Here is an 18,647-nt window from a genome sequence, read left to right on the forward strand (position 1 = left end):
GGTTGTGATGCTTACTCAATTGGCCGACTCCTCATAATTTTTCGATCTTTATGTGTACCTACCCCTGGCGCTGGGCTATTATTGGATCGTCAGGGCGAATTTCCCACTCGTGACGCCAATGGTGGTTCAGAGAAACGAGTCCGGTTAGCGCCGTCAGCCACGACGAAGTGGACCGGCTCTGTTTTCGGCCTTCCTGTTCCTGGACGTCCTCCACTACTTGTCTGACTTCTCAGGTCACCTTATTTGGCTTTTCGGCTTCCTCGTGGAAAAAATCTCCCGCGGTAGCCAAGCTTGGTAATGTGACAAGTTTGTCCAACATACAGAAAGTGGGATGTGCAGGTCTCCGTGTCTGAATGCTATTCCTCCAACGCAGAGTCGCTTATGCACGCCGTATGTACGATTGAGGGGATACTCTGTACCTTGCATTTCCCGCTTTCTTTCCCTCCCACCACTGGCCAACTCATCCATGAGAAAACCTTGGGGCGTTTGATCTGAGCAGTCAACCCGCACTTTCCGGCTTTTTCTATGTTCGTCTTCCATGATCGAAGGCAGATTCTAGCCCAGCTTAAGATAATAATGGCTTTATTGGCCTAGCCGCAGGCCAAATGAACTTGAGTTCGTCAAGGGGCTCTAATTTTATCGGAGGGGGAAATGAACGGCACGGCTGCAATCGAGATCATGTACGAACGACCATTATGGTCTTCTTCTGGCATAGAACCCGACAACTCCGGCGGCCGCCTAGCTGAAAACCGGAAACCCCGTCTTCCGAATCTATGAAGAATCACAAACATTATTCTCAGACAGGAACGATCTTCGGTCGTCGATACCGGACGACGAAGAGGAACCGCCGCAATTAAACTCGAACCCACCGGCAGAATTGAACATCTTTCTAAAAACACAGCGACTCGGGTGCTTCCTTTTTCTTGTTTTGTCTGCCAATAAAGCGCGATTTCAAACGGCGCTCCAGACTCTTATGCATGGCTCCTGGGCCCTTTCGAGTCTAGTTCGTGGGCTGTTCACCGCCACTGGGCGACTAAAATCCAGGGCTGAAGGGGGGAAAGGTTCTTAAGAGATAACTGCGGGTATCTCGCTGTTTCAGATTGCGTTCCGTTTCTTTCTCAGCCTTCCAGTCGTTCTGTCGTTTGTCGCTCCTTTAGAAACAGTTCCCCAGCGGTGCTTCCAGCTCTCCGGTTAGACGCTCTTTTACGTACCGTTATTGCATCATTTGCTTCCATTCGTTCGGAAATTGCCTGTATCAGGGTTCAGTGCTACTGCTGCTGCTAGTATTCCTGTCACTCCATCAGCCGGATCTTCGCTCTTTTCTTCCCATAACCGTTGGGTTCCGTCCGCTCTTCACTTCGCATCGAACTGTGCCGTTAATGTCGAGGCATTCCTTACTACAGCGTCAAGAATTTTCAGTGACCACAACAAAACAACGCAGCAACAGGTCGATCGTCTAGAAAATTTAGCTATATTCGCTGTCCTTTGCCGTTTTTTTTTTTCTTTTAAATCGCTTCAGATTCCGCATTAAGAAGTGCTTCGATTCTCGCCCATCGCTTTTATTACATCACCTCCAGGATAATAATTCTGCGGAGGCATTCGGTACCTTCTTACCATTATCCCTTGTTTATACACTTCCCGCTTTGAGGTCGCATTCCTGGGCCGGTTTTATACTTCCACAGCCATATCCTGATAATGAATTAATCGTGACTGCAACAACATGCGTTCAGGCAATCCCTCTCCCCAAAGGAGAGCGCTTCATGAACGCACGCCATCCCAAACGAACGAGTGCTCTCCGCCAGTATCCGTGCGAACTGTCAGTGATAGATACCCCGAGCAGGAGGAACGTGATGTTTATTCAACAACTCCGTACCCGACCAAGCCGGAGCAAATCCTTCCTCCACGGCCCGGGAAAGGCCATGAATTCGTTCCGGACTCCCGCTTTCACATCGAGGAAGGGCCGAGTACATCTATCGAGACATACTCTACGGATATCAGCGGCATCGCCGACAGCAGCCTGATCAATCCCTCAATCGTTGATTGGGACATCTCCTCGACTTTCGACGCCGGAAACACGCCACCACAATTGTGGGAGGATGATCCCAGCTCAAGCAAAACTTCCTTCCCAGATTCGGAGCTGCTCGATCACGAACGAACCGGCGCCCGGCAGATCGATGCCTCAAGTGCCGCCGCGTATTCAGATGAGGAACCGACTCTTCCTCAAAGCGCGCCAACGATCAAGGCTGTTCCTCCTGATTCTGTTTCTCGCCAACCTTCTGGCTCAATGGTTGTCTCGTCTAGTAATACAAGCCCGAATATTATCCCCATAGGACCGCCCTCCAGCCCCAACTACGTCTCTCTGGACACTTCGAGCCTCAATTTCGTCCGCATTGGAGCCTCTTCTAATCCGGATTCTGGCTCGCGCTCAAATTCGGTATCCTCGCTGAACTCGTTGGGAACTGTCATTCGATATGCAGATGCGGCTCCTTGGACCCATGGTTCCTCGTCCGAGCTAGGGCCGTCGCGCTCCCAGTCGTTTCGCTCCAGTCCCCCACACCAGGTTTCTTCCAGGGAGTCAAACTCGACCAGGCCCAGCGTTAGGGCTAGGAGCCATTCTCGTTCCGTCACTTCGTCTTCGGGTAGCGCCCCGCGCTCTGACATACGACAAGCTGTGGTAGATAGCGGCATGTTTATCCAGTATCCGATAATCAGGGTCCCTTCATCAACCGGCTCAAGAATTGAAAACACGTCCAATTCGGCAGGCTCGGAGGACAATATACATGAACCGACAGTAGATTATTCCTCGGATCGATTCAGATCACATCTCTCGACTGTGACGTCGCGATGGTCGGCCGAGGAAAATTCTGGCTTTGCTTCTCCTTCGAACAGTAACTCGAGAACCGTATCACAAGAGCTTTCACTGCCGCCCGCGGCACTGACACGCCAAAGGCTTACCTCATCCTCCGTTTGGATGGTGAACGAGTCGGAGGATGACGAATTTTTGGACAGTGTTGCTAGTTTACCACCGCGTCCCACCAACCCTGGTGTTCCCAACAGCCAATCTTCAAGCTCAAGGAGCAGCAGCGTGCGGAGCAACCAGCGTCCTGGCACAAGCTCTAGCTTTATCTCAAGCGCTCTTCCCACATGGGCCAAGTTCTATTATACGGTGGCGGAAGACGCCGGGAACTCTACACTCGCCCTGGTGGAGGAAAGTAGTAGTCGCCCGGCTCCAGCGCGACCTCCGACTTCCAACTCGAGTTATATCCAACGGATTGCCAGCGTCGTCACGCGAGCCAGAACCTCCACCAATGAGTCTCGTGGTAGTGTCAAACAACAACAACCCATAGCTGACCTCCGGGACCCCCGAAGCCATTGGGCGAAAGACTCCGAAGTTTCTGTCTCAAGAACCACATCGACTCTTCACCGGCTACGACATAGCTGGTCGCCCCACCTGTTTCCTGATAGACGTGTTGTTGCGCCAAAAACGAGCATTTGGCGTGCACCTTCTCTTGACTCTCGGACTGAACCGATCCTTGGGCGGCGAAACATCCAAGTCTGGTCCTTTTGCTTGGGATTCATCTGTCCTCTTAGTACGCATCACCTCTTCCAATGATAACTCGCTCCTTTCTCACCTAGCTTTTTTTATTTAGCATGGCTCATTGCCTCCTTTCTTCCACTGCCGAGAAAACCGGAAATGATAACGGAGGAAAACCAGGGACCTGACCTTGAAGCAACGCTCAAGATGCTACTCTACGACCTTGAGCGGAGGCGGTATCTGAATGCTCGATGGTGGAGAAATCTCAATCGTTGGATGAACCCTTTGGGTTTAGTGATTATTGCTATCGTTGTATGTGCCGCCACCCGATGGTCCCTGATCCCAACTAATATTCCTAGATCACACTGGCTGTTGTAGGAACAACAGTAGGCTTTTAAGGAACCTATGTCTTCCTTATCTCTTGTGCCATTCATCGGCGTTCTTCCGGCAGGTTCTTTCTTGCTTCCTCCACTGGCATCACTTGTTCTTTCTACCGGTTCATTCTTTTAGTCCGCAGCGCGACTGCCCCGTTGGCGACTTGGACTACTCACCTTACATTTCGATTTCCACCCTTTTATCTTCACATTAATCTTCGTCTTCACCTTCTTATCTTCTCCCGACTGTTTTTGCGCTTCTGGTCCAAAAGAATCCTCGACACGACTGCACGACGTGATGCACATAATGTTTATACATATTCCCTTCATTCAGCCCGGCGTTGTTCTTGCTTCAGCTTACCCTTTCTCCGTTGCACTATACCGATGGCGGGTCATCATTCGGCGTGGAGTAAAGGGCAATCATCCTGACCGCGGGTGGTTTTTTTTTTTTTTTTTTCTTTTTTCTTTTTTCAGGACGACAGATACGGACGCTTATACTGGTTGGTTTCACTTTTACTGGCTATATTACATCAGCTAGGAGTTCTTGCATTGTCTTCTTATATTTTTCATACACCATTTATGTCTCGATGTATAAACACTTGGTGTTTTGGATCTGGGGTTGTGGTGGATGTTATAGCTAGATACAATTATACATTCTATCTGACTCGTAGCGTTGTGTTTGATAAACTCTTAGTATTCTCCTGTGACCAAGTGATTAGACGAGTATGAGTGATTATACCGTGTAGTTAACTAATGATGGCTTCATAGCTGACCCTATATATGCGTCAGGTTGTCCTCGGAAAGTTCGTTAACAAGAGATGCTGGTAGGGATTGATTAAAGCAACATAAGATTGAGGTAAAAAATTTATTTATAGGTTGTCGGTGATGGCATTAATCGTCTATCTAAAAATACTATAACTCAAGATACCTCATGGTAATCCACCAGCCGGCATCATCTTCGAACAAAGGGCTGAACCCGTCAAATATTGACCAGATATCCTACCTGAAAAACAACGCCAGCCAAGTAAGGGCGGCACTTATCCGAGCGTACGGCCAATTTTGTTCTCGATGGCAGCCTTGAGTTCTTCGCCTGTAGGCATCGTGACCACGCTGCCCTTTCTGCGTCTGGACTCGATTTCAGATCGGATCTCCTGCACTACATCATCAAATTCCTTGATTGCATCGTCAGGAAGACCAAGTGTTGGTTCTTGAACGCTTTCTGTGCTTGGTGAGCGCACGGCCTTGGGACGATCAGCGCGGGACTTCAATTTCTTGATGAGGAAGCCCTTTGCTGGCGAAGAGAAGAAAGCAAGAGACGCAGCAACGGCAATGATACCGTAGTAATAGACGCTTCCCCAGACGTAAATAGAATCGGAAAACGATAGGTAAATGAACGGTAGGACAACGAAAGACATGACAGCCTGGGTTACAAGCCAACTAACGACGTCATAATAAGGCTTGTAGGGTCCAGGTGTGGTTCCATCCGTAGACAGGAAGAAGGGACGAACATAACGCCGGAAGTCTAGGTGGAGTGAGCAATATGGACAAAAGGGAAGACAAGCAAGTTGATATACTTACTCTTGGCCACAGTTTGGATGAAGGAACCTAGAACAAATGAGAAGTAATACCCAGGATAAAAGCCGTGCCAGAAGGCACTAGTTGTAAATGTAGCCATGCTGGCGCGGAACCCTGGTTTCTTCCCTTTGGGAGTGACGCGCAAGTAGACATAATTCCGCAGCCAGTGATTGGTGTTCTTATTCCAGTTTCCCAAGTAAGCGTGGGAGTTTTGGGCAGTTTCGAGTTTCCAGGGATCGATATTCTGCAGTCTGTTCCAAAATACTTTACCCGTCTTGGGATCAAAGCCGTTATATCCCATTCCCGACAAGATACATGCGCCTTCGGTGAGGGACCACACGCCATAATATTTGGCGCGGGTGGTGAATCCCAGCGCGTGAACAATCCAGACTCGTCGAAGGAAGGAATAGTCCCGGAAACTGGGTTCCAATAAAGCCTCTTTGTTGTAAATCGAGCTCAGTTGGAGAAAAACCACAATCCATACCAGACCTATCACTGCCTTCTTGGCAGCAGGAGTTCCACTCCGGGGAATTTTTCGCTTCTTTCGGGTTGGTGGCACTTTGGACGGGTCAGTGCCTGGGGGTACTTCAAAAAGTGTGGTGTCGATCCATCGACGATAGGCAACATAGTCAAACGCGGGACCGCCAAACAGGCCCGGGAAGAATAGCACGTAGCCGGCGTAGTCCAGAATCGAAGGAAATGTGGTTATCGCAGCATATTTCTGTGGATCAGACAGCTGGTTCTGAGGCAACCGGCCATCATGCACGTTCCAACAGAAAGCAGAGAGCTTCATGACAAGGACCATCTGGGCCCCTGTGATATCGACAACCTGTGGATCATTCAGGATTTGGCGACTGATATGGTTGATTGACATATGTCCCATGAGAAAGATGAAGCCAATCCAAGGCATCATTGAGCCGTCTATATAGTAGGCGATAGCGTATATGCCCGCAGAGCTATAGATAAGTGTTCGCAGTCCATCCCACAGGTCAAATAATCCGACGAGGTAGAAGAGAGATACTGCAATGTTGAAAGCATTTTTCTTCCATGGCTGAGCATCTGGAATTCTTTTCAGAAGCGCTGCCAAAGGGTATGAAAGGAGGAATGAGGCTATGAGCTTTACTATAAAAACGCCGGTGTTAGCTGGACTAGTCGAGCGGATTATAGAGAAGGGGCCTTCAAAGAGACGTACACTCATCAACAGAAGCTCCAGTTATCTCAGCAGGATAACTAAACACTAGAAGCAAGCGAGGAAACTGTTAGTTGACTCGATCTGAAGCTCCAACTTTGACTGCACCAAGACCAACCGCATGATGCCAAAAAAAAAAGAGAGACCTACAAGTGTCGATGCCTGGAAGCATGGTAGTTGCTGTCCGAGCGGGAGTAGTTTACAGGAATGGCAGCATGTAGGAGAAGAAACATAGAAAAGAACAATAGTGTTTGGAAGAGTCGAGAGAAATGAAGACGTCGAGAGGTCGGACAGCTGAGGGTTGAGGCAGCATGACGGAATCACAGGGCCGACCACCAGGCTCCACTTGGCGCTCCGCTATCGTTCTCACTCCGAGCTCCTCATGGTCAAGCTTCCTCCTTTCCGCGGTGATCTCGTCAAGCTACATTGTTGCTCTCTACTTACTCACTTTTCGACCTTCCATTCGCCATGGACGTCGTCGCTGCGGTGTCCGGGTACATCTCAAAGATGGTTACCGCGGGTGATCCATCGGCGGCTGGCTCCTCCACATCCAAGATGAAGATACTACTCCTTGACAGTGAGACAGTGGGACACTCGCATATTCCTCTCTGGTCAGCCGCAACGAGCTAGGATGCTAATTGGTGAACCCCGATAGGTACCAATCGTCTCGACCGCGATCACTCAATCCGCCCTGCTGAATCATGAAGTATACCTGATCGATCGACTGGACAACAATGCCCGAGAGAGAATGAGACATCTACGGTGTCTTTGCTTCGTCCGACCCTCTGCAACGTCCATTCAGCTCCTAATAGATGAACTGCGCGAACCTAAGTACGGCGAATACTATATCTACCTAAGCAACATCATCCGTAAATCTTCCCTCGAGCGTCTGGCAGAAGCGGATGTCCACGAAGTGGTGCGGGTCGTCCAGGAACATTTCGCGGACTTTCTCGTGATCAACCCGGACCTTTGTTCCTTAAATCTAGGTTATCCGAACCAGCGGCTCTGGGCCAACTCCCCAGATGTATGGAATGCGGATGCACTACAAAGAAGCACGGAGGGTGTGATTGCAACGCTGCTTTCTCTCAAAAAGAACCCGCTCATTCGTTACGAGAAAAACAGTTTATTGGCCAAGAAGTTAGCTACAGAGGTTCGCTATCAAATAACACAGGAGGAGCAGCTTTTCAACTTCCGCAAAACCGATACCCCTCCGATTCTACTTATCCTTGATCGCCGCGATGATCCTATTACCCCCCTTCTCACACAATGGACATACCAAGCGATGGTGCATGAGTTAATAGGCATCCATAATGGGCGTGTCGACCTTCGAGACGTGCCAGAAATCCGTCCCGAGCTACGGGAAATTGTTCTTTCGCAGGACCAAGACCCTTTCTTTAAGAAGAATATGTTTCAGAACTTTGGAGATCTTGGGCAGAATATCAAAGAATACGTGGAGCAGTATCAGGTGAAGACTAAGAACACTATGAACATCGAGTCTATTGCCGATATGAAGCGTTTCGTTGAAGACTATCCCGAATTTCGCAAACTTTCAGGCAATGTGAGCAAACACGTCACACTGGTCGGGGAACTCAGTCGGCGAGTGGGTGAGGAAAACCTTCTCGATGTGAGCGAGTTGGAACAAAGTCTGGCTTGCAATGACAACCATAACAGCGACCTAAAGGTATGGCACTCTCACTCTTAATCTGTTTTCAAATCCTAACGTCTTATAGACTCTGCAAAGGATCATTCAATTACCTACAGTGCCTCCTGAGAATAAATTGCGACTAGTGGCTTTATATGCTATCAGATACGAGAAACAACCGTCCAATGCTCTTCCGGTCCTTCTTGATCTTCTCGTAACGGCGGGAGGTGTTCCTGCTCACCGAGTCGACATCATACCAAAACTACTGGCCTACCACCACTCCCTCCAAGCTCCACCTATTGCCGGCGGATTCTCTGACCTCTTTGAGTCCACATCGTTGTTTTCTGGTGCTCGCGACAGATTCAAAGGCTTAAAAGGCGTCGAGAATGTCTATACACAGCATTCGCCGCGCTTGGAAGCGACCCTTCAGAATCTGATCAAAGGCAAACTCAAAGAGCTTCAATACCCCTTCCTCGAAGGCGGCGGTCATGTTCGGGACAAACCACAAGATATTATCATCTTCATAATTGGCGGAACGACATACGAGGAGGCAAAGATGGTAACCCAGGTCAACGCCAGCTCACCGGGAATACGGGTAGTTTTAGCCAGCACGTCTGTCCACAACAGTAAGAGTTTCCTTGAAGAGGTCGATGATGCTGTGAGCGGATGGCCTGAGAGTGTACCCTCCACTGCCGCTGGACGGCTTCGGAGGAATATTGGGCGATAGATTTCCAATTATGTTTCTCATTCTCTATATGTGCTCTTTTTTTCGGTGTGCTGGCGTTCAAATGACTGCATTTTGAGTAAGGGAGATGTATATCCAAAAGAGTCGAGATTCCGGAAACGATAGCTCTATTCACGAATAAGATATATAAACAGACTGTCAAGATGTATTCGTTTGAGCTCGAATTTTTCATTGCAAGTCATGCAAAAGTAGAGGAATTGATGTGAGGACGCCGACGCCCCGGAACCCCAATGCGGAGAAGCGGAGATCGCAACTGAACCTAAACAGCGTCTCCAAGGAATCTGCCCTCTGTCTTCCCACAAGTTCTCCATGGAATTTCACAACTCCCCGCAGAGGGCGGCAACAGCTCTGTCGCCCTCTACAGCTGTTAACAATCGAGAACCGAAGCTCCAGCTTCCTTCGACAACTGACCCTCCAGGCCCGCAAAACCCGCCGAAACCGCTTGTCTGGCTGGTACGTCACTCCAAGTATCGCAAGGGTTTACATGCTTAATCCGTCTATTACCGCGAATTAGATCTTTGGCGCAACTGGCCATATGGGCCGCTCCCTTGTGAAAACCGCCCTTTCGCGCGACGACCTGGTCGCAGCCGTCGGCCGCACATTCGAAACCAGCCCGCAAGCAATGAAGAAGCTCGAGGACGAGCACGAAAATTGCCTCGGCCTCCTCTGCGACGTGCGCGCCCGAGAGACAGTTCAGCAGGTAATTGACCGCACAATTGAGCGCTTCGGTCGCATCGATATCATTGCCAACTGCGCCGGGTATGGTGTCATCGGCGCCTGCGAAGACCAAGACGAATATGATATCCGCGACCAATTTGAAACAAATTTCACAGGGACACTCAACATGATCCAGCTGTCGCTTCCTCATTTCCGTGAACGCCGCTCGGGCCGATATCTTATTTTCAGCTCAACCTCTGGCGCGCTCGGCGTGCCGGGACTGGGCCCGTACTGTGCTTCAAAGTATGCTGTTGAGGGGCTCATGGAGAGTATGCTTTACGAAGTCGACAGCTTCAACATCAAGACTACGCTTGTGGAACCGGGCCATATGCGCCGCGATGACGTGGGGGATCTTGTCTCTGCCGAACCGTTCCCTAGTACGGACAGCGTGCATAACCTCTCTTCTCCATTACCGCTATATGGCCACTTCCTCGTAAAGCCGCCTAGTGAACCATATAACACGCCCACGGCGCCCGCGGCCCACGCAAAGCGGATGCTCATGTGGCTGGGTGATAAACAACCCGCCAGCGCGGTCAAAGCGGCACATTTGGTTTGGCAACTAGGTCATTGCTCTTATCCACCCCTGAGACTTATTCTGGGAACCTATGCAGTTGAGAGCATTCGGGACCGACTCAAATGCATCATCGAGGAGATTGAGGATTGGAAGTATCTTAGTTTCCCGTCCATGGATCAGCCGGCTGGCTCCGCTGGACAGGGGAAGGATAAGCCTACGCCGAACATGCAGGAGCAGGAAGAGGAGGGAAGAACGTGATCTATGGAAAGTCGATGGTATTTCGATTACAGCAATATGTCCGCTTTCTCAGAGACCGGACTGAACTTGGGTCTGAGGCCATTCTGTCTTGGTTAGAGCTCCGCGATTCACTCCCGAGGCTTCCCAATCCTCCGAAGCACACTTTCTGAGCTGGCTGCCAGCGATCGATGCTCGTTAACCTTGAGGCTGACAGTACCTTCAGTTAGGCAAAAGGCAACCACGCCTGGCTAATATCTGCTCTCCAGCAAAAGCCATCTCAGAATGTGCAGAAGAATATATGCGGAGAAATCGATGGGTTCAGAGGTCAATAACATTCGTTATAATGACATATAATATACGACATGTCTGAGATATGTACAGTGACTGGTATCGATCAAGTAAATCTATTTATATAGAGTAGACAATTAATTAGATGCATGACCAGGAGAACACAGAGCAGCCGACCAGGAACAACCAAAACCATCTCCTTCCCAAACACCCGCTGCACTCGCAGGACCAGAAAGCTGACATAAATACACATACAATGACCGGGAGTTAGACGGTACGTGTCCGCTGAGCTCTCGACTCAACTTCACGACCCTCGAAATTGAGGGGGAAAAAATGGTATAAAGGAGCTTGCCGTCTATATTTTGGCCGTTAATCATGAGCAGTCATAACACACATTTCTCTGGCATGCCAGATCCGTCGTTTCTTCGCCATGTCCGCGCCAAAAGTGTCCGTGATAAACCCTTCCTCGTACGGGATGGGTGTAGACGCATCATCCGAGGTGATTTTGTTCCCCTCAGTTTCAGAAGGCAGACGTAGCAGTCGTAGTTCCTCGACTGTGGCGCCGAATTCGTACTCACCTCGGCAGAGGATCGTGACGCCGACGGTAGTACTAGTGCTTTCGCCGCTGTTTAGCACAGGAAGGACCTGTTGCAGCATCCCTGTCCAAGCAAGACGTCTGGGGAGGTCAAGCGCAACGTTGCTTGGCTGGTTGCGAAGGCTGGGCTGGAGTCGCAGAAGGGGGTGAATGGGTCTGGAGGAGCGGTTGTGGACAGTAACGGTAAGATCCAACATCTCGTCGGTTCCAACTCTGTATCTTGATTTTCCAGTTTGGATGACGGAGTCGGGCACGCCATTTCCGGCGCTCCCGGAGAATGAAGGCTTCAATGAGAAGCTCGTCTCCACGTCCTCTAGCCTGAATGCGTCCACCATGCGCGCAGTGAAGCGCATGTTTCTTAAATCAATCGTCCCTTCACGATTGCCCAGAGCCTCCTTCCATGATCCGCTGACTCTCTTGAGAAGTTCTTCACGATACCAGAATGCCTCCCGCGCCGCCGCTTCAGCATCAAACGTGAGCTTATGCGCGCTGACAACAAACTGTCTTTTTGATCCCGTTTTCAGAGAGGGAATTGATGCATGAGGATTCTGGATGTAAACCCGCGGTACAACGAGAACGAAACGAGATGTTTGTCCGGGTTGAAGAATATCACGGAGAGTGTATCGACCGGCTCCGTCAGTAAGCGCGGCAGCCCTGTCGGGGGACTCATGGGGCACGTCCGTAACGTATAAGGCCACCGAGAGCGGATTGGGCCAAGCGTTCCGAAGGTCAAGGAGGAGTATGCAGTGGTCGGAGCCATATGTTCCTCGCGCAAGATTGGAGAGCACTGTTGAGAAGTGATCGCCGCTGGCGGAATCTGAAGAATCAAGCGTCGCGCTGGCGGAATTCGGGTCGTTCGACCATGCAAAATCGCTACTGAAAGGTAATATGTCACAACGGGCAATCTCCAAACTTGCGTTTACCGTTGCGGTAAGCGGAATAAAGAGCTGTCTAGTATAAAAGGTGTCAGGTAGTGCCTCATGAGAGACTCCAATGCTGCAATAGTCGATCTGCACGGTAGCTTCCTGAAGCCCAGGGTTTCCAATAACATCGACAATGAACGTTGCGCACTGTCCTGCTGGGATGGAGTAATCACTAGGGTTCAATCCTTCTCTGTGCCATTGCAGGGCCGGCCTTGTGAGTTTCAAGGCCAACTCGTACACTTCAATTGGCAGCAAGTCCTTATTACTCAGCGCTGTCTGTATTTGCGTTGTCGTCGAGTCCTGGAAAGTGAACAAGATAAAATCAAGGTCGCAAGATGATGCATTACGCAATGTGATGGTGAAAGATGACCTCTCCCCCTCGAGAACCATAACTGCAGATTGGGACAACGACAATGACTCGACCACGAGCGATGGCTGCGGCCGAATAACCTTCACCTCACAGGAGAACGTTTCAGGTCCTTTCTTTGTGCTTGTTTTTCCATCCTTAGAGAATGTCGAGCTCCAGGATAAAGGACGATCAACAGAAGGCTTTTTAGCAGCTAACCCAGTGCGTTTGAACTTGGCTTCTATATCGGGCTTCCAGAAATCTTTAAATATAGGAAAGCTTCGCTCTCTGCAGTATCGAACTTTAACAGAGCAACCGGTTACCTTCAATGAGCCCTCTTCTTGTGCGATACCGTATACTGTGACGTCTTGAAGACACAGTGGTGGAAGCAGTATATACTCCGCCACAGCATCCAGGGGTACCCCTTCGCTCTCAAGGCGTATCCGTTCGATCTCGACTTCAAATTCATAGGGGTTCTGAAGACTGACTTGGAAAGCTGCCTGCTCTCCAGCAACCATGAGAAGCTCTGAAGCTTTATTCGCTGATTTCGTGAACGGGTTGTACAAAAAGGGATCCTTTTTGGACTTCTCACTCGTCGCAGTGACAGCATCGAGCTCTGACTTAGATCGACGAACAGGTCTCTTAGGATCTGATAAAGATAACAACTCAACCCCCCGAACCAAGAAGTCGTCCCAGTATTCGGCTTCAAGGCCTGCCACACCAAGCCGGTTGGCAGCACCAACAGTTCGCTTGATATTGTTCAGTAGGCGGATCTGCTCATCAGGTTGCAGGCAAGGTGCGGTGTAGGAAGATTTAGAGAGCATAAGATCCCCACGAATCGTCTGGAGGAGCTCGACAGTAAACCGCAGGACACCACCAAAATCTGGGAGCGCTTCACATGAGTTGATACACATCTTGAGAACATCAATTTTGAGATTCAGATCACCGTAGCGATCCAGCACAATGTGCCGAAAGGCCCGTTCGGTGATTGCTGTGATTGAGTCCAGGCTCTGGGAATTATTGTCGCCAGCCGACGTTCGCTTCCCCAGTTCAATTTGAGATGAAGACTGCACGCCGTATATCTCTCCTATCGTAGCGAGAAGCGAACGCATGCTACGGTCCATATTCCCCGGACCTACATCAAGGGCATTTATGTCGAAAGCAGTATCACTGAGAGATGATAGGCCCGCTGCGGGATGAATGCCCACTTCTGCAGCCCCAATTTTGCGGGCCGTTACTAGAGCTGGAACCAGGATAGAAAGTAGCTCCCTCAGAACAAACGCCTTTTTCCGTGGCAAGTCAAGCGCGTTCAAGACAGAGACAACGCCTATGAGGATTGGTATGGCATCTGTCGCAGGCAAATCCGAGCCAGCAGAAAACGGCAACGCACGGAACAGGAAGTTTGCAATTTCGTTCTTCCGAAGAATTGTCAGACCAAGAGGGCGCTCCGGCCGAATGAGAGCTTCTAGCGGCTCATTCATTACAATATGCTTCAAAGCATTGTCATCCAAGGCTCCGTCGCGGATGCGTGTGGCTACTAATAACCTTGATAGACGGATAACCGTCTCAGAGAAGACGAGCTGGGGAAGAGGCTCATCTGTAATATTGGCTGCCCGGGTATATAAATTCAAAATATTGTTTGCCAGGTCCGGTAGAAGGTTTGAAAGATTTTGGAGAGAAATGATTCGATTCCCGGCAGATTGACTCGAGGTTGGGTCGAAAGCGATTGCTGCCGAGGCCTTAGAAGATTTGTCCGCAACAGGATAACAGATTGGAGGAACCTATGGACAGGAAGTTTTTAGCACTTAAACAATCACCAGTGGAAAACCATAACAAACCTGAAAGTCCATGCCAGCCCAGGCGAACATCAGTAAACAGAGGAGAATTGACTCGAGGGCTTTGGCATGCCACACATAATCGCTACTTGCTCTAGCGTTAGATGCGGCCTCAACTAGTTCCTTCAGTGCATCCGGCCACCGGCCTGATTGAAGAAAAAGTGTCCCTATCACCACACCCGAGCGACCCTTTATTCGATTTTTTGTTCGATCTGTTGCGCTCAAGCCGCTCACTGACAAGCGATCCCTACTGTGCTCTTTGGATGATGGCAGTGAACCCGGTTTCCCTAGGGTGGTGCTGGACCGACTAGCCAGCTGTATGGAACGAGTAATCTCGTCGAATGTTGTCGGCGTCTCATGATCTTCAGGTGCCGGCGAACTCTGGGTCGAGCCTTGAGCAGTCTCCGAAGTGCCGTTTGTGTTTGCAAGCGCAGGCATTGTCATCCTATGAAACAGCTTGTCTGTCGGACGCCGGCGCAAATCTGGTCCGCGATGTGGCCCCCAAGATGAGGCTTTCGGGGAATCAATGGTCGGGATACTCTGGATTGTCTTTGCAAATTCGTCCATTTCAGAGAGGACAAGAGACGTGATATCGCACAGTACAGTCTTCATCGTAGTAGCTTTGGAAACCTGCGGGGGCGGAATCCATAGTATGTTATCCGGGCCATTAGAGACCTTGCTGACCCCTTCGTAGTCAAATATGAGGAGCTGATGTACCAGCGCCCTTGGATTCTTTTCTTTTAATAGGTCGAGTTCCTGTTCAAGTTGTTCGAGTCCATTTGGCTTCGATGGCTTGTCGGTACCTGATTCGGGACCCGTCTGGGTTGTATCGCCGGTGAGCTCCGTCCCATCAGCAATCGCAAGAACCACCAGTGGCTCTCTGAATATTTCAAATGGATACAGTTCTAGGTGCGATATAGGGGGCATGGAGAACGAAAGGTCATATAGGATAATGCCCGTCGGAAACGCTAGCGGAGAGAACATGTCTATATTCGGAGAATTGCAAATCAGCGAAGCGGTCCTTTGCAATATCATAACTACAGACAATCCAAAAGGCATTCTTCCGTCTTTGAGTAACTCACTTCGATTGGGCCGCGCATCGGGGCTGATATCCCCCAAACGGACGACATTTTCGGCTTGCAGTCTCGCGGCAAAGCTGAGGAAACGAGAACGCTTGATCCTGCCCACAGGAAGTATTAAAGCTCTGAGGCGCGCTGGCGCGATGGGAGAGAGGGGGTCAACGCCCATCGTGACACCTGAATGGAGACGATACAGAGCCAGTCGCGCGTAATGTATGGGGACTGCTGCCAGGCGGGTGTATACAAGTCCTAGGAATTAGAAGTCATGCCAACTGACAGGATGAGGGACACTAAGTCATAAGCTGAAATACCGCAATTGATGCCAGCGGTGCCTTGGTCACATTGACCATCGGTCCATGGCAGTTATGAAAAATAATTCCGAGCTAGTTCCAGGAGTAGATGCTGCAAAACAGCACCAGCTGTGACCCCAGAGTACACACGTGATCGTTCGCGGACTCACTCAGTTCCCGTGCTGGTCTGAGTATAGCCTCAGGCCGAAAAGGCCACTTGGAGCTCCGTCCCTCCGGCTTGGAATATGTATCTGTCCTGATTGCTCGCTCTGAGTTTTGTTCCTCTTCTATACTTCAAGGCACGGGTTGCACTCAAATCAAACTCATATCAAGACCCCGGGCTTTTACTTCCCTTTCTTTCAATTTCTTACGGTGTTATCATCTTGGTTGATCTGTGTCAGGCCTGCGCGGCCTATCTCCGACAATGGCCGCGATCTTTGGCAATGGGGGACAGGGAGGACAGTTCCCTTTAGAGCAATGGTTTTATGAAATGCCCCCCGTCACACGTTTCTGGACTGCCGCTACAGTGGTAACCTCAGTCTTGATCCATTGTCGAATTTTGACTCCGCTGCAATTGTTCTATTCTTTCCGCGCAGTGTACGTGAAGTCGCAAGTAAGTAGATACGTCACTGCGGTCTACAGAGGTGCAAGTGGCTAACAACGGGGCAGTATTGGCGTCTAGTAACCACGTTCCTATACTTTGGACCGCTTAACCTAGACCTCCTATTCCATGTCTTCTTTCTTCAGCGGTATTCAAGACTTCTTGAGGAATCATCTGGCCGATCCCCCGCTCATTTCGCCTGGTTACTCTTTTACGCTATGGTGTCGCTCCTCATTATATCTCCCTTTCTCTCCTTGCCCTTTCTGGGAACTTCATTGTCCTCGAGTCTGGTCTATATATGGAGCCGTCGAAACCCAGAAACAAGGCTCAGCTTCCTCGGCGTATTAGTGTTCACAGCGCCGTATTTGCCGTGGGTTCTGATGGCGTTCAGTCTTGTTGTGCATGGGGTCATTCCCAAGGATGAGATTTGTGGGGTGGTAGTGGGCCATATTTGGTACTTCTTCAATGACGTTTATCCGTCTCTCCATGGTGGCCATCGTCCGTTTGACCCTCCTGCTTGGTGGGTGCGGTTATTCGATCCCCGGGCAAGAATAGAGACGCGAGGTACGGATACTGCTAATGTTAATCAAGAATTCGCAGCCGCAGCGGCGCCAGAGGTCCGATGATTTCTTACGATTACCGGGATCATTATCCTCTGGAAACAATTTATCTTGTGGATGAACGTCTTAAATGATTCCTCACGCGAAGAGTCAAAGAAGTCGCGCATGTTGAAACTATCTTTGAACTATTCTCTTATCTACTAGAGAATACTTTCACCACAGCCAGGCGACGTTATACTTCGCGGGGAAATCTGTCACTGCTCAATTCTTTTGCTAAGGTGCCAGTTTGCAGTCACCTAGAAGAGATACCATCGAATCTCCGTCTGGGAATGCTTTGAGTCGGGCTGCGACGAAAACGTGCCAGTCGTCAGAGATGCTGTCAGCCCAAAGAGCCGGAGGTCGCTTGTGGGGAGGTGGAGAGTGTCTGGGGTAGTGGTATCAGGCAGGGTACGAGGGAGGTACTTTGCACTATCCTAAACATGATTTTGCAGTTACATTTTCCGGTGGAGGGTAAATTGAAACTTAAGGTTCGGGAGAATGGAAATTGACTCCAAAGCATATAATCCTCGCATATCTACTCTTATTGCAGTCCGTCCGGTTGTTCTCCCTAAGAACATGCGATTATTAATCCCATACTCGTTTCTCAAGCATCAGATAATTTGGAAAAAGGAATCAATATATGCCATCCCACACTAGAAGCTATTCATATGAACTTACAGTCCCTGGCTATGTCCGCCATCTCCGCGATTAGGCGTCCCTAACAGCATATTACTATAGTAACACCGCTTGCGCGCCAGTCAAGTCAGAGAAGTAGACCGTGCTCATTACCTCCACATGAATAGTTAGTGTCATGCTTGGAGAGAAACCAGAACACGCCGGCCGAATTGCGGAGGACCACTCAAGTGGCACTGGTATAGACCACCTACGATGATGTAGTGAGTATGTGGGGTATACCGTAGAATACAACCGAGTTCCAGAAAACGTGGTCGGCCTTCTGGAGTTGGGACCCTGTAATAATAGGCCTCAATTATCGAGAGGTTGGAACTGGGTCAGAAGTGAAGTGTGGGAGACGGAAAAATCAGATGGCAAATATCATGTACCTACGTCATTAGCCAGGCAACCGTTATCATTATCATGCCACTGCCACTGCATGATTTGGAGTTTTCATTGCGAGCACTGGGTGGTTCCATTCACGGCATAACGGCGCTGCCAATTAGGAGCTCTACCGAGACTCAATAGAATAGGTTATGGCGGTTCCAAATCGATCATGGCAGTGCATGCGCCATGCAGCATAACGCGCGTCTTCCAGCTCGGCTGTGATCACAGCTCTGACGATAGCTCAAGCCTACAACTGGAGCCATTGGAACTGTGAACTAGGTAGGCATCGATGCTTACTTACGAGTCTTACATTAGTTAGTTGGTTAGCAGTTGACTTATGCGCAGTCTCAATGGGGAACGGGGAAATATAGCTCGTCTTGCGGGCGTCCGACGCCGCCCCAGGCGTCCTGTAAATAAATGCGCCGTGATTGTACGTAGTGTTAGACATTGGAGTTGGCATTGGAGTGGCCATGGAGGTGGTCGTCTAGGCGCCAGAATAACCAA

The 18,647-nt window shown here is 49.9% G+C and overlaps 5 protein-coding genes across 5 annotated transcripts; 3 read left to right on the forward strand and 2 right to left on the reverse strand.

Annotated features, from left to right (window-relative positions):
- The first annotated feature begins 1,130 nt into the window (after positions 1–1,130).
- On the forward strand, positions 1,131–4,070 carry BDW70DRAFT_74488 (putative serine-rich protein). Its single transcript, XM_073744735.1, has 3 exons — positions 1,131–3,590; positions 3,651–3,847; positions 3,895–4,070. Exons 1-3 carry the CDS (start codon positions 1,721–1,723, stop codon positions 3,931–3,933), a joined length of 2,106 nt encoding a protein of 701 aa, XP_073594708.1. The 5' UTR covers positions 1,131–1,720; the 3' UTR covers positions 3,934–4,070.
- Positions 4,071–4,760: 690 nt separating this feature from the next.
- On the reverse strand, positions 4,761–6,957 carry BDW70DRAFT_74495 (lysophospholipid acyltransferase). Its single transcript, XM_073744736.1, has 4 exons — positions 6,824–6,957; positions 6,677–6,721; positions 5,488–6,606; positions 4,761–5,431 (listed from the first exon to the last, which is right to left on the reverse strand). The coding sequence occupies exons 1-4, from the start codon at positions 6,843–6,845 to the stop codon at positions 4,947–4,949; spliced, it is 1,671 nt and encodes a 556-aa protein (XP_073594709.1). The 5' UTR covers positions 6,846–6,957; the 3' UTR covers positions 4,761–4,946.
- Positions 6,958–7,141: 184 nt separating this feature from the next.
- On the forward strand, positions 7,142–10,549 carry BDW70DRAFT_151257 (Sec1-like protein; the record flags this gene model as incomplete). Its single annotated transcript, XM_073739268.1, has 4 exons — positions 7,142–7,258; positions 7,329–8,354; positions 8,404–8,973; positions 9,575–10,549. 4 exons carry the CDS (start codon positions 7,142–7,144, stop codon positions 10,547–10,549), a joined length of 2,688 nt encoding a protein of 895 aa, XP_073594710.1.
- A 308-nt stretch (positions 10,550–10,857) lies between these two features.
- Positions 10,858–15,968, reverse strand: BDW70DRAFT_169111 (TRAPPII-specific subunit TRS120). The gene is made up of 3 exons (XM_073742611.1): positions 15,598–15,968; positions 14,519–15,501; positions 10,858–14,461 (listed from the first exon to the last, which is right to left on the reverse strand). The coding sequence occupies exons 1-3, from the start codon at positions 15,761–15,763 to the stop codon at positions 11,186–11,188; spliced, it is 4,425 nt and encodes a 1,474-aa protein (XP_073594711.1). The 5' UTR covers positions 15,764–15,968; the 3' UTR covers positions 10,858–11,185.
- A 132-nt stretch (positions 15,969–16,100) lies between these two features.
- Positions 16,101–17,268, forward strand: derA (putative ER-associated proteolytic system protein Der1). The gene is made up of 2 exons (XM_073744737.1): positions 16,101–16,497; positions 16,554–17,268. Exons 1-2 carry the CDS (start codon positions 16,309–16,311, stop codon positions 17,109–17,111), a joined length of 747 nt encoding a protein of 248 aa, XP_073594712.1. The 5' UTR covers positions 16,101–16,308; the 3' UTR covers positions 17,112–17,268.
- Positions 17,269–18,647: the final 1,379 nt, after the last annotated feature.

The sequence above is a fragment of the Aspergillus foveolatus genome, assembly GCF_047715535.1.
Source record: "Aspergillus foveolatus strain CBS 279.81 unplaced genomic scaffold BDW70scaffold_34, whole genome shotgun sequence".
In the NCBI taxonomy this organism is placed as follows: domain Eukaryota; kingdom Fungi; phylum Ascomycota; class Eurotiomycetes; order Eurotiales; family Aspergillaceae; genus Aspergillus; species Aspergillus foveolatus.